General features: G+C 34.0%; 1 protein-coding gene across 1 annotated transcript in view; it reads left to right on the top strand.

Annotated features, from left to right (window-relative positions):
* Positions 1-13,914, top strand: part of LOC111142271 (phospholipase C zeta 1) — a 44,905-nt gene that overhangs the window by 12,545 nt on the left and 18,446 nt on the right. Inside the window, exons 3-5 of the mRNA XM_022495322.1 lie at positions 3,145-3,346; positions 7,784-7,928; positions 13,261-13,410. Coding sequence (XP_022351030.1) covers positions 3,145-3,346; positions 7,784-7,928; positions 13,261-13,410 — 497 coding nt within the window. The remainder of the gene's footprint in view (positions 1-3,144; positions 3,347-7,783; positions 7,929-13,260; positions 13,411-13,914) is intronic.

Here is a 13,914-nt window from a genome sequence, read left to right as displayed (position 1 = left end):
TCATGACCTGAACTGAAGGCAGATGTTAACCGACTGAGTCACCCAGGTGTCCCTAGTCATCTGGTTTGAATTAAATGACCGTTAAAGCTAATGATGAGTCATATAATTTTTGATCTTCGTTCCACTTTTTAATGGGTAAAACACTTCACATTTTTTCCACTTATGCTTATCTTTAAATGAAATAATAAAGACATAATGTAATAAAATATTCACATAATTATGTAAAAAAACCATCAAAGTAGTGTTTAGCTGTACACAAATTAATAAAATAGCTCAGAATATTTATTTAACAAGGGAAGTATGAAAGTTCAAGTTCTGCCTTTGAAAGCTAGTTAATGTACCAGTGTTTAATATATGATAATATGGTTCTAACAAAATAAAAAATTTCTTCATTGAGTCATATATTCATGACTTATTCAAATATTTATTTGTGGCAACCAAATCTGCTTCTGGGACTGGGGATACTGCCTTATGAAGAATAAGGCAAACTAGATCTTATGTTAATGATGGGGGTGTGAGGGAGATTGACAATAAATAAATATCTAAAAGCCTGATTCCACAGACTGCTCTATACTGTGAGTGACAGAGAATAAACAACCCAGGAAGACTAGTTCTGGCTGGGTGTTTAGAATGGTCCACTCTGAGGATGTGACCTTCAAGCAGAGACTGAAATGATGAGAATGAATTCGTGATATAACAAAATGGGAGAAGTTTCTGAGGTCAAGTGAAGGAAAGTATTGGATGGACCAAATCACGACTTGTCTTGCAGATCATAATTAGGATTTGGGCTCCATGACTCATTTTCGTGAAAAGATTTTGGAGAGTTGTAGTGGTAAGACTGAATGCAGTACTAGTAAGAGTTTGGTGTGATCACTATTAAAATTTTTACAGGTTTGCAACAAGATAATGAGCTTGCACCAGGATGTAAAACAGCTATATCACTAAGCATGGCTGATGAGTTTAGCTGACTACTTGCTTTTTTAATAGCAAGAACTTCATCTAAAGAAGTAATGAATTGATTTATGTTTTGGCTCAAGCTCTTTATGCAACTGCTGGCTGGAAACAACCAGTCCACAGATAAGCTCTTTGAGTAGCACTGATGTAGTAGTGAGTATTCAAAAAAAAAAAAAAAAATTAGTTTGGCAGTTACCTGCAGGTGGTAAATCTAAAAAATAGAAAAGGATAATGGGGTGGTGGCAGTGACATCTTGGAATTGTGTTTGCATTTTAACTATAATTCATCTATTTCATCGTTTAAGCCTCCCTCAGCCTCAGATACTTTCACACACACAAGACCTTGTGTTTCATTTACATGCTTATTGATCACTTATTGAGGCCAATTAGAATTATGATTGGATAGTCTCAAATGCTGCTGGCTCCTCAATCTCATCCCACTTTTGTATGCGATGTGTACCAAATGAGGCTTTTAAATATCTGTTAGATTAACTCTCATCTCAATCTGGTAGCTTTTAAGGGCACAAAATGAGTTTGTTTTTTTCCTATCCCATTATCAAAGATATTAACTTAGTTATTCAGTAGTTCAAAAGAGCTATAAAGCAATCACAGCTCCAGAGAAAAGAAGGAATTTATGCAAATCTTTACTATTAGAATATATGATGCATTTGCCCATATGCTCCCATACTCCTAAATTTGCATGTATTTCAAACAGAGTTTGCATGCCTCTAAACATTTTATGTATTCTCCTCTAGCTTTCGTTTTTTTAAACCAAAATTATAATAGCATTTTGAATGCTGGCTTTTTCACTTTTATGAAGTAATAAACATTTACTTTTGTCACTATATATTTTTTGATACATTATTTTTAATTGCTGCTTAGTACTGTATCATATTTTGAGCCTTAATTTGTTTTCTCCCCCATTTATTTTGCTTTTATAAATAATGCTAGCGTGAGTGAGCATTCTTGCACATCAATCTTTGTCTGAGTCTCTATTTCTATAGTATAAACTCCCAGAAATAAAATTCTTTGCCAAGGATCACTCTCTAGTTTAAAGTGAATGTTCACACCACCTGTCATTTTGAGACAAACTGAATTATGAACAATAAAATAATAATAACAACTAGCATTTATAGAGCTAATTTATGTAAATAATATATAGGGATAGGAGCTATGATTACCACCATTCCAAAGATAGGGAGAAGTTAAGTAACATGCTTAATGTGTAAGAAGTAAATAGATTTAACCAAAACTATCTGATTCCAGAGTCAGTGTTTTGCTTAAATACATAATTTTGGTAATATTATGTCAATGGTATAAAAGTTCAGAGACAGTTTATTAGAGATGCTAATATGCAAATGATCCAGCAATTCCATTCATAAGTACGTACCCAACAGAAATGTATCCATATTTGCAATGAAAGACATGTACTGATTGTTTATAGCAGCATTCTTAGTAATAGCCTCCAACTGGAAATTATCTAGCTGCTCCTCAAGAACAGAACTGATAAATAATTGTGGTGTACTCACACAATGGAATATTACAAAACAATGGGAATAAACAATGTCTAACTATGTGCAACTATAAGAATAAATCATAGTAACAATGTTGAGCAGAATAAATCAGCCACAAAAAATACATACTGTGTGAATTCATTCCTTTAAGGCACAAAAATCGAGAAAACTAAGCTAGGTGATTAGAAGTCAGACCACTAAATACACTTGAGTTAGCTGGGAGAAAGTGAAAAGTTAGCAGAATGCAGGCATCCCATGCAGGCTTCTGGGATGTTGCAATGTTTTGTTCTTTGAGGTAGGTGTTGCTTATCTAGATGTTTAGCTTATGGAAATTCATTGGCCTATGATATGTGTATTTTCTTGTATGTATTTTTAAAACATTAAAAAATCAGAGATGAATTAAATAATATACTCTCTACTTGAATGTTGATATAGAAGAACTAGGAGTATTCATTAGAAAAATTTTTTTGTTTCCACAGAAAAATTAGAAATAATGTCAATATTAATTCTAAATGAATGTTTTAGAAACATGCTCTACTACAGATGTAATTTTTATATAGTTAATGATATTTATAGAGTTATTTTACAGATATTTATACAGATATTTTATATAGTTAATGAGATGTATTTTTATACAGTTAATGATATTTCTGCATCTCTTTATTTATTTTTTCTAGTTAAGAGAGCACACCAGATGTCATTTGAAGGTTTTATAAGATACATGGGTTCACCTGAATGTCTAATATTTAAAACTGACTGTGGAAAAGTTTATCAAGATATGAATCATCCATTAAATGATTATTTTATTTCAAGTTCACATAATACATACTTGGTATCTGACCAGTTACTGGGACCAAGTGACCTTTGGGGATACATAAGGTATTTATTTTGATTTTTTTATCCATTACATTTTACAGCACTTGGAAGTTCCAGTAAGTGGTAATTCACAGTAAAAGGCGGCTATGGATGTTGTACAAAAATATAGGAAAAAAGAAATTTTGATTTGTGAATATGTTGGAAAGCCAATGTTTGGGTGGCTGTATAATTATTCTATGGTTTAGTATCATACATTTTCTTTCAAGTTCTGCTCGTTGACCTCCTTTCCCTGATTATTGTCCCTCTGAGGTTTCCTGAATAATTTGGGTACCTCTTATAGGAAACCATATGAAGAAGAATGTTCTTATCTTATTTCACCAAAATATCTTAGATTTAAAAAAATATATATGGTTAACGTTATTTCCCAGACATTAAGACACGATGCTACAAGTAAAGGCAATGCATAAATCGATAAATTATATACTTTATCATTTATAGATTAGATAGATAGATTTATATGTCAAATGATTTACATAGATTAAGTGATCTATGCTACACCTTTAATTTTGCACTCTACAGTGTATCACACTGTTAATATCAGGCTTCAGCTTAGGCAGTCAGCTGAGAATACATTGGTGAATAAGATATTCAGAGCTTAAGTGTTCATGACAACAGACATTATAAGCAGGTAGGCAGATTGATATTTTCAGGGACAGATGAGTCTCATGGGTAACGTGAGAGAAAGTAACAGTGGCATGGAGGGTTTTACTTGAGAAAGACTTTTCAAGAAGTGATATAGTTTGGTGTGAGTGATGATCAAGAGGAAGCCTCAGAGATATTTGGTAGGAAGAACACACTAAATAGAAGAAATAATAAATGCTCAGGCATATTCAAATGAGAGAAAGAAATTATGGCTTGCTTCCAAGTATGGAAACGAATGGAGACTGAAGGGAGTTGAGTTTGAGGAAGTAGATAGGGTCAGTTTATGAGGATCTTAGAGGTCATGGAAAGGAGACTGGATTTTATTCCAGTTTCATTAGGAAGTCATTGGAGAGGTTTTCCTTAAAATGATGTCATAATTCGATTCACTTTCTACTGTTCAGGAAAAACTGATGGTGTAGGATTGGAGGTAAATGATGACTGGAGAAGATACTGTAGCAATGCAGCTGTTGATGTTTATGTAGATGATGAATTCATGAGGGAGCTGTTGAGATCAGTGGTTGAATTTGAAATATGTTAAGGTGGCAGAGCCAAAAAGACTTACTAGGTGATTTGAAGGGAGATATAAGGGAAAGAGAATACTATCAGGATTTTTGGCCTGATAACTTAGCATACAATGATGCTATTGACAGAGACAGTGAAACCTGATGAGATCATTCTAGGGTGTGAGGCAAAAGCAAGAGTGTAATAGTTTCCTCATTTAGTTAAGATACCAATTCTTTGTCAAAGGGCTAGGTCAGACAGTTAAGTATACATATCTGGGACTTAGAAGAAATATATAAACTAGAAAAATAGAATTGGGAGTCATCAATATATAGATTGATCAATATATCAAAGCTATGTGACCAGTTGACACTAATTAAGAAAATCATGGGTGGAAAAGATAGTTCATAATTCCATGATAATACCAAATTCACAAATAAATATCGCTTGACCCATTTAAAATCTTGTGTAAACACTTGAATCCATGAGCTCAGAAGTGTATCCATTGAGAATTCCATAAGGATAACCCAATTCGTAGTTATAATTTCACTACAGAAATTTCTACTCATAATTTTTTTAAAAATGAGAAAATATGCATTTTAGTTGGGTTGATTTAGAAATGCAGAACATTTACTTTTGAATGAAGAAAATGTTCCACCCAGCTAAACATTTAAATTTTAATTCAATTTAATTGTATTCAAATCTAATTATACTTCTTCCACCCACTTGTGGAAGATACAATTTTAGAATGCAAGTTTTTAAAAATTTCTCTATGCATGAGAGGTAGAATAATGTAATGTTGATCGATTAATGCAAAGTTTCTGGGGCTGATCTTTCCTCTCTTTCCCTCCTTTGTTAATTATGTGACTGCTACCACCTCTTTGAGTCTCAACTTCCTCATCTCTGAAAGAGGAAGACTAATATTAACTACCTTATAGCATTAAATATTTTAATCCATGAAAAGCCCCTTAAACTTATTTAAGTGGATTTTTTTTAACTGAGTGACAGAGAAATTTCTATTATTCATTTCCAAAAAGGTGACTCAGTGTGAAATAGTAGAAAGTAGCTTCCCTAACACCATTGGGAGAGACACTACTTTCTTTCTTTCTTTTTTTTTTTTAAGGTTTTTTAATTTATTTGACAGACAGAGATCACAAGTAGGCAGAGAGGCAGGCAGAGAGAGAGGAAGGGAAGCAGGCTCCCTGCTGAGCAGAGAGCCCAATTTGGGGCTCTATCCCAGGACCAGGACCCTGGGATCATGACCTGAGCCGAAGGCAGAGGCTTTAACCCACTGAGCCACCCAGGCACCCCGGCACTACTTTCTTTTATGTGTCCCCAAATAAAAGGAGTTGGCTTGACACAGTGAAATTCACTCAAATCATTTTTGCCGGGGACCAAACCATGGAGTGGAAATAAGCAGTTTGGTAAAGGTTGGCTTGATCTAAGGATAATCACAGCTATCTAGAGAAGTAGCAAGAACCAGTATTATTTGGGTTTTCCTTCATGGAAAGTTTTCTTTCACAGTTTGGTTTTTGGTAGTTTTTTTGTTTTCCAATCAGAACGTTCAAGATTATTCTCTGGTAATAGCCCAGAGGACTGATATTTTGTAGCAGTTAAAAAAAGGCAAGATAATTTACTTTGACAATCAACAAAGAGGAGAGTAATGCAAATATTTTTTAATGGCAATTAATAAAGTTTACAAATGGTTATTGCTTCTTTTCCAATTTAAAATCTAAATATGTAAATAAATCTACAAGATGAGAATTACATTCATTTTGAATTCTACAGATATAACCCAGTTTAGGACTTCTACGTAAATTAGATCATCACCTAATTCATCCATGGAAATATTAATGGGTAAAGAAAATTTTCTTTGAAGAGCACACTAGGTCATTCCTCCAAAACAAGAATAAGCAGATGAACAAAACTCTGAAATTTTACATTATAGTGCATCACTATATGCCTAAATAAAGCCATGTACACTTAAAAAAAATAAAACAAAAATGGTCTTAAAAAACAAACAAACCTCAAAAAAACTCAAAAAATATTTAATTATTTAATTTTATATTTTGCATTGTTTTGGTGAAGCCTCCAGGATAGACGAGACTTACTTCCCCTCTAATGCTGTTTCCTCGGATTCCCTCCATCTTTCATCCATATTATTTCCAAAGGAGCATAAGATCTCTCTATTTTCTGAATTCAGCACCTGGATTTTGGGGTCATAATTGTTTTATCTTTGTTCAGTTAACACTTGTCCCTTAATATTGCTTGAGTCCTATCCTTAGAAAGTTGACTACATTTGATCCCCCAAGAAGTGCTAGATCTAAAAGTTTTATTTTCTCATATGGCTCCTTTGCTTCTGTTTGGAGGAACTACTGATTTTCTCTCAGGTACTTGGTGTTGGGACCACACTCCCTTTTCCTGTTATGGCTTAGGGCAGGGTTTTTCAAATCTTCACATATGAGGTCAGATCGTTCTTTGCTATGGAGGCGGGGTGCTGGTTCTATGCATAGTAGAATGTTGAGCAGTAACCCTGGCTTCTATGATCTAAATTCCAGTTGCAAATTTCCTTTCCATTCCCAGTTATGGCAACCCAAAGTGTCTGCAGACATTGCCAAATGTCCCCTAGGAGGTGAAATTGTCCTCACTGAATACCACTGGCCTAGACACAGTGGGATAACTCAATATACTTGGAAAACAAGTGTTAACTTGGTCTTCTCTGGGAAAAAGATATTCGAGTGTAGCAGGGGTCTTCTTCTATTCACTTCCCGATACGTGGCTGCTGATTCTAAAATCCTGATCAAGTCAGCTCTCTTTTCATTCAGTTTCTCTTCCAGGATTGTATTTTAGGACATCACTTATGTCTGCTTGCTGCTTGTTTTCTTACATCCCTAGAATTCCCATTTTTTTCTAATAAAAACACAATAAATGTTTTTTGATCATGAATTATAGCTAACAAACATTTTTTATGAGACTGAAATTTTAGTTCCCGCCCTTGTAGGAATGAAAGGGTAAGGAATACGGAGAAATTAAAGGGTTCAGAACCCATAGCACAACACACTGCTCTATCTTGGTGGTGATGGAAGTAGGGATGGCTCATATTACTTCCAGGTCAGGCTGTGCTCGCAGAAAACAAGAAGAAAAGTGTGCTCAGTTCAACACAGCTACTTGTCTTTCTTATGGATTCCGTTATACATTTATTGCAAAATCACAAATAGTCTTTGGGATATTTTGACCCTCTGGCATACATTTTTAATGATCCAGAAATGACAATTTATTTTGTTTAAATTTTGCTAGTGCCCTTGTGAAAGGATGCCGTTGTCTGGAAATTGACTGCTGGGATGGATCACGAAATGAACCTGTTGTTTACCACGGTTACACACTCACCAGCAAGCTTCTGTTTAAAACTGTTATCCAAGCAATAGAGAAATATGCATTCCTAGTACGTGCGTATCTTTGTTAAATTATAGTTATCTAAACACAGTATAATTTACTTGCTTCAAAATCCGATAATGTTTGGCCTTAGTTTAGATCAGTGATATTTCAAATTATGTGTTAAGATCTATGTAGTATGTACTTAAAGGTAGATTTATCAAAGTTAATCTCAAGTAGTAAGATGAATGTTTCAGGGAACTTTTTGTTTAATTATAATATATATAAATTATATATACATATTTATATATATATAAAAGTATATATATATACTTTTTTGGCTGTAACTCACAATAAGAAATGTATTTTACATTGTAACACAATGTAATGTGTGTGTGTGTGTGTGTGTGTGTGTGTATTGTGTTACAATGTAAAATACATTTCTTACTGTGAGTTACAACCAAAAAAAGTTTGAGAAATACTGGTCTATATAATAGTAAATATTTTACCAATATCCAAGTACTTTATTTTCAAAAAGCAAAAACCTGTCAAAAATGTATTACTTAGATTGTTGACAGTTTTTATGACTATGACGGCAGCAATTCATACAGCAGAGAATGTTTAGAAGTTTACTCTGGATTTTTTAAAAAAATTATTGTTGGCTTTATTAAAGTTATAGATTCAAAGATCTAGCTCTTTTGAGAGCTTCTAAATTCAGCCTACAAATCCTAGTCTATAAATTGAGTGGGTTTTAACACTCAGTTTAGAATAATATTTGGTTCTGTTTACAAACTTGGCTAATTAAGCACCTTCAGAGATTTTAAATTGTTTTTGTAAAGTTAGTATATTTATTTCTTAAGTACTTCAGTTGCAGTGCCATTGAAGAGATTTAATAAAATCTTACTGAGTACTTAAACAATGTATACCTAATAAATTAAACTTACAAATTTGATAAACCTAAAATTCTCCTAAATAGGTCGATACATTATCTATAAATTTAAACGTAACTTAAAAATCACAAACTTAAATTGACTGCTCTGTTATGTGAGAGTATAAAATACTAAAAATTTATAAAATATACATATAAAATATGAAAATTTTCTATTTTAGCATAAAGCATTGATATGTGGCATTGATTCTCTTAACATCTTATTTCTGATGATTTCTAAATTTATTTCTCTCCCTTGAACTCTATACCAACATAGACAAGTACTTATTGGACATCTCTTCTTGCATATTTAATTGGCATATTTAACTTAACATGTGTATAACTGAGCTTCAGATATTCCTCTTCCTCTCAGCCCTGCTCTTCCCATGGTCTTCCCCATCTCAGTTATTGGTAACTCCTGTGTTCAAGCCTAAATCATTGTTGTCAACTTTAACCCTCCTCTCCTCATTTCTCTGCAACCCTTCAATAAGGTTTTTTTTTTTTTTTTTAAGATTTTATTTATTTATTTGACAGAGAGAGAGAGATCACAAGTAGGCAGAGAAACAGGCAGAGAGAGGGAGAAATTCACAGGCCTTGAAAGGGTGAAAACCCTTACAACTTCTGAGAATCAAAGAGAAAGAGATGGAATGAAAAAAAAAGTTTTTGAACAACAAAGACTCAATGGGACTTCTCAGGTGAACAGGGTGACTCAGTTTTGTAGCAAAGGTTAGATCAAAGATTGAATTTTCTTTTTTTTTTTAAGCAAGATTATTTTATTACTTATTTATTTTTCACTTCTACCTTTCATTTTTTACAACTTATTATTGAAATATAATCTGTATTATATTTATGTACAAATCAGCATCATATAGATTGATACCTTTCTACAAATTGAATACACATAACAGCCAGAGCCCTTTCTCATGCCTTTCCTAGTCATTGATTCCTAAACAAGAGCTGGCAACTGTCTTGACTTCTAATATCACACATTAATTTTTCCAGTTTTTATACTTTATACAACTGGAATAATATCTGTGTATATTCTTATTATTTAAATTTAATTAACATATAATGTTTTACTGGTTTCAGAGGTAGAGGTCAGTGATTCCTCAGTTTTATATAAGTGCTCATTACATCAAATGCCCTTCTTAATGTCCATCATCCCATTATCCCATTCCCCTCACCCTTCTCCCCTCCAGCAACCCTCAGTTTGTTTAAGAGTCTCTTATGGTTTATCTCCCTTTCTGATTTTGTCTTGTTTTATTTTATTCCTCTTTTCCCCATTATTCTCTGTTTTGTTTCTTAAATTGCACATATCAGCAAGATCATATGATAATTGTCTTTCTCTGACTGATTTTGCTTAGCATAATACCCTCTAGTTCCATCCACATCATTGCAAATAGCAATATTTCATTTTTTGATGGCTGAGTAGTGTTCCATTGTTTATAGATATCTTCTTTATCCATTCATCTGCCAATGGACATCTGGGCTCTTTCCATACTTTGGCTACTGTGGACATTGTTGTTATAAACATCGGGGTGCAAGTGCTCCTTTGGATCACTACCTTTGTATCTTTGGGGTAAATACCCAAGAGTGCAATTGCTGGGTCATAGCGTAGCTCTATTTTCAATGTTTTGAGCAACCTCCATACTGTTTTCCAGAGTGGGTGCACCAGCTTGCATTCCCACCAACAAAGTAAGAGGGTTCCCCTTTCTCCACATCCTCGCCAATATCTGTCATTTCCTGAGTGGTTAATTTTAACCATTCTGACTGGTGTGAGGTGATAACTTTGTGGTTTTGATTATTTCCCTGGTGCCAAGTGATGTTTAGCATTTTTTCATGTGTCTATTGGCCATTTGGATGTCTTCTTTGGAGGAATGTCTGTTCATGTTTTCTGCCCATATTTTGATTGGATTATTTGTTCTTTGGGTGTTGAGTTTGATAAGTTCTTTATAGATTTTGGATACTAGCCCTCTATCTGGTATGTCATTTACAAATATCTTCTCCCCTTTTGTCAGTTGTCTTTTGGTCTTGTCAACTCTTTCCTTTGTTGTTCAAAAGCTTTTTATCTTGAGGAAGTTCCCATAGGTCATTTTTGCCTTTGTTTCCTTTACCTTTGGAGACGTGTCTAGCAAGAAGTTGCTGCAGCTGAAGTCACAGAGATCCTGCCTGTGTTCTCCTCTATGAAGGTTGAATTTTCTACTCAAGATAGTCACCATTAATTTGGGGAAGAGAGAGGAATAAAATAAAATAGACTTGGTAACTATGACCAGGAAAGAACATTGGATATAGTTACTGGCCCATGTTACTTATTAGAAGGAAGCTTATAAAGAGTCTAACTTTTTAGATACAACATGATACAACATGGCAAAATAAAACACAAGTATGATTCTTAGATGAGGCTTAGAACAACCCTTGGTCAGGAAGGGAGATGCACAATGTCTACAATAGCCAAACTATGGAAAGAACCTAGATGTCCATCAACAGATGAATGGATAAAGAAGATGTGTTATATATACACCATGGAATACTATGCAGCCATCAAAAGAAATGAAATCTTGCCATTTGCGATGACGTGGATGGAACTAGAGGGTATCATGCTTAGTGAAATAAGTCAATCGGAGAAAGACAACTATATTATGATCTCCCTGATATGAGGAAGTGGAGATACAACATGGGGAGCTTGGGGGGTAGGAAAAGAATAAAGATGGGATCAGGAGGGAGACAAACCATAAGTGACTCTCAATCTTACAAAACAAACTGAGGGTTGCTGGGGGCTGGGGGGTGGTCAGGAGAGAGGGGTGGGGTTATGGACATTGGGGAGGGTATGTGCTATGGTGAGTGCTATGAAGTGTGTAAACCTGGCGATTCACAGACCTGTACCCCTGGGGATAAAAATACATTATATGTTTATTAAAAAAAAAATTAAAAAAAAAAGGGAGCTGCAAAAGTAGCCTGGTATTAAGGAAAGCAAACTCTTCGGTGCCAACTTTAAATGTGGTTGAGGATAAAAGTCAAGAGGACCTTCCCTGAAGGTGGGGCCAAGGACCACAGAAGACCGCCCAAAAAAAGAAGTTTCCCCAGTGAGTGTCAGGGGCTAATTAAGAGATCTGCCTGCTAGGCCATCACTTTGCCTATTCTCAAAATCAGCTTTTATATTTGGACAAAAAATTTACACTGTTCTCTTAATATTAGACTAGGGCATATATATAGATATGCGAGTATATATGAGGTTATTGTAGTAGGCTGAATAAGGACCCACAAAAGTTCTAATTCCTGGAACCTATAAATGTTACTTTATTTGGAAAAAGAGTCTTTGCAAATGGATGAAATCAAAGACCTGGAGATGAGGTGATTATCCTAGATTAGCTGGGTGGGCCCCAATGCCACACAGAAGAGGAGACAATATGAAGATGAGGGGTAGAGATTGGAATGATATGGCCACAAGCCAATGAAAGTTGGCAACCACCAGAAGCTGTAAGAGGCAAGGAATAGATTTCCCTTAGAGTCTGCTGCTCCCTTGATTTTAGCCAGTGAACCTGAGTTTAAAAGTTTGGCCCCTAGAATTATGAAGGAATCAATTTTTCTTGTTTCAACCAAGTTTGTGGTCAATTGCTATAGCAGCCACAAGAAACTAAAATACATTTAAAAAGCATAATATTGTATCTCCTATTCAAAGGTCTGTGATAATGCAACAGACCTTGCAAGTCCATGGCTGGTTAACAAGTTGGTACAATTGTGCCCTGATAAATATATAGGAAATAAAATATAGAAAATAATTTTGAATGAGACCCCAAAATAAATGTTATTTCTCTATTTTGAGGCACATTTCAAATGTACAGTGGTGACAAAAGGCAGAAAATATCTTTGTAAAGCCGTCTTTACTTAATGGTTTCTTTTTTTATTATATCTTTATCTTTGTTTCTAATTATAAAGCCATGAGTTTTGATTATAGAAGTTGAGATTAAAAAGTGGAATATTAACATCTCCTCTAACTCATCTGTGCTAAAGCTTTTCCTTCACATTTAAAAATATCTAAATAAATTAATATACAGGGTAAGCAATGTTATATGCTTAAAACATTAAAATGTAGAATTTTATATGTTAGCAACTTGTTTTTTTCTCATAAGACTATATTATAGATAACTTTCTATATAGCTCTACCTCCTTCTTACCAGATTTATATCATTCCTTTAAATGGATGTGGCATAATTTATTTAAACAAATACCTACTATTGGATGCTTCAGTTGTTTCCTATATTTCTAGTATAAATCATAATAATCTTCCTTTTTATACTGATTTAGTGTTCCTGTTATGTCAAACTCAAAAGTACTTTCAGTTTAAAGAATATTTATTTTGCAAAAGTACAGAACATGGAATGTAAGTTTTAAAATAGATGAACTGTTTCTATTAATTGCATTAAAATTATTGAGGCGTTCTGACCAATAACCATAGCAATGGTTAATTTTTTAGACATCTGACTACCCCGTGGTGCTCTCTTTAGAAAACCACTGCTCCCCTCCCCAACAAGAAGTGATGGCAGACATTTTGCAGTGTGTTTTTGGAGATTCCTTGCTTTCTGATATGCTTGATGATTTTCCAGACAAACTACCTTCACCAGAGGTAACCTTTTGTCTGAGAAGCTCAGGTTAATAAGACAAAGCATGTCATTATTATATTGATCCATAAAACTGGGTAAGAAGAGATCAATGAAAATGCTTAGTTTTGATGATGTATAGAGGTGTCTCTTTACCACGTGTTGCCTGGGAAGTGTTCCTGTGAGCATCTAGGTAAGTGTATGTTGATAAAGTGAATATATAGAGATATAGTTAAAAACTCATGTTTTTATTGTGAGTCTTACCCCATAAGTCCAATATTTCAAGTCAGTTAATATTGGGCCACAAGAGTTTGGTATGTTTTATAGGCAAAGGCAAAGAAAGAGGCAGAGATGTATGTTGTTAATAAAGTCTTGTCCAATTCCTTAGCATCTGGGCAGTAGGTTTCCCTCCCCCACTCTTTTTTTTAAAGAGTTATTTATTTATATAATGTATTAGAAATTAATATATAATAATTATACATTATACATAATTATGCATAAATATATACAATATGTGTATAAAAATATAT

The sequence above is a fragment of the Enhydra lutris genome, unplaced genomic scaffold, assembly GCF_002288905.1.
Source record: "Enhydra lutris kenyoni isolate GAN:26980312 unplaced genomic scaffold, ASM228890v2 scaffoldscaffold7, whole genome shotgun sequence".
In the NCBI taxonomy this organism is placed as follows: Eukaryota; Metazoa; Chordata; class Mammalia; order Carnivora; family Mustelidae; genus Enhydra; species Enhydra lutris.
The sequence above is the reverse complement of the archived record's forward strand: the minus strand, read 5'-3'. Positions and strand labels throughout refer to the sequence as shown.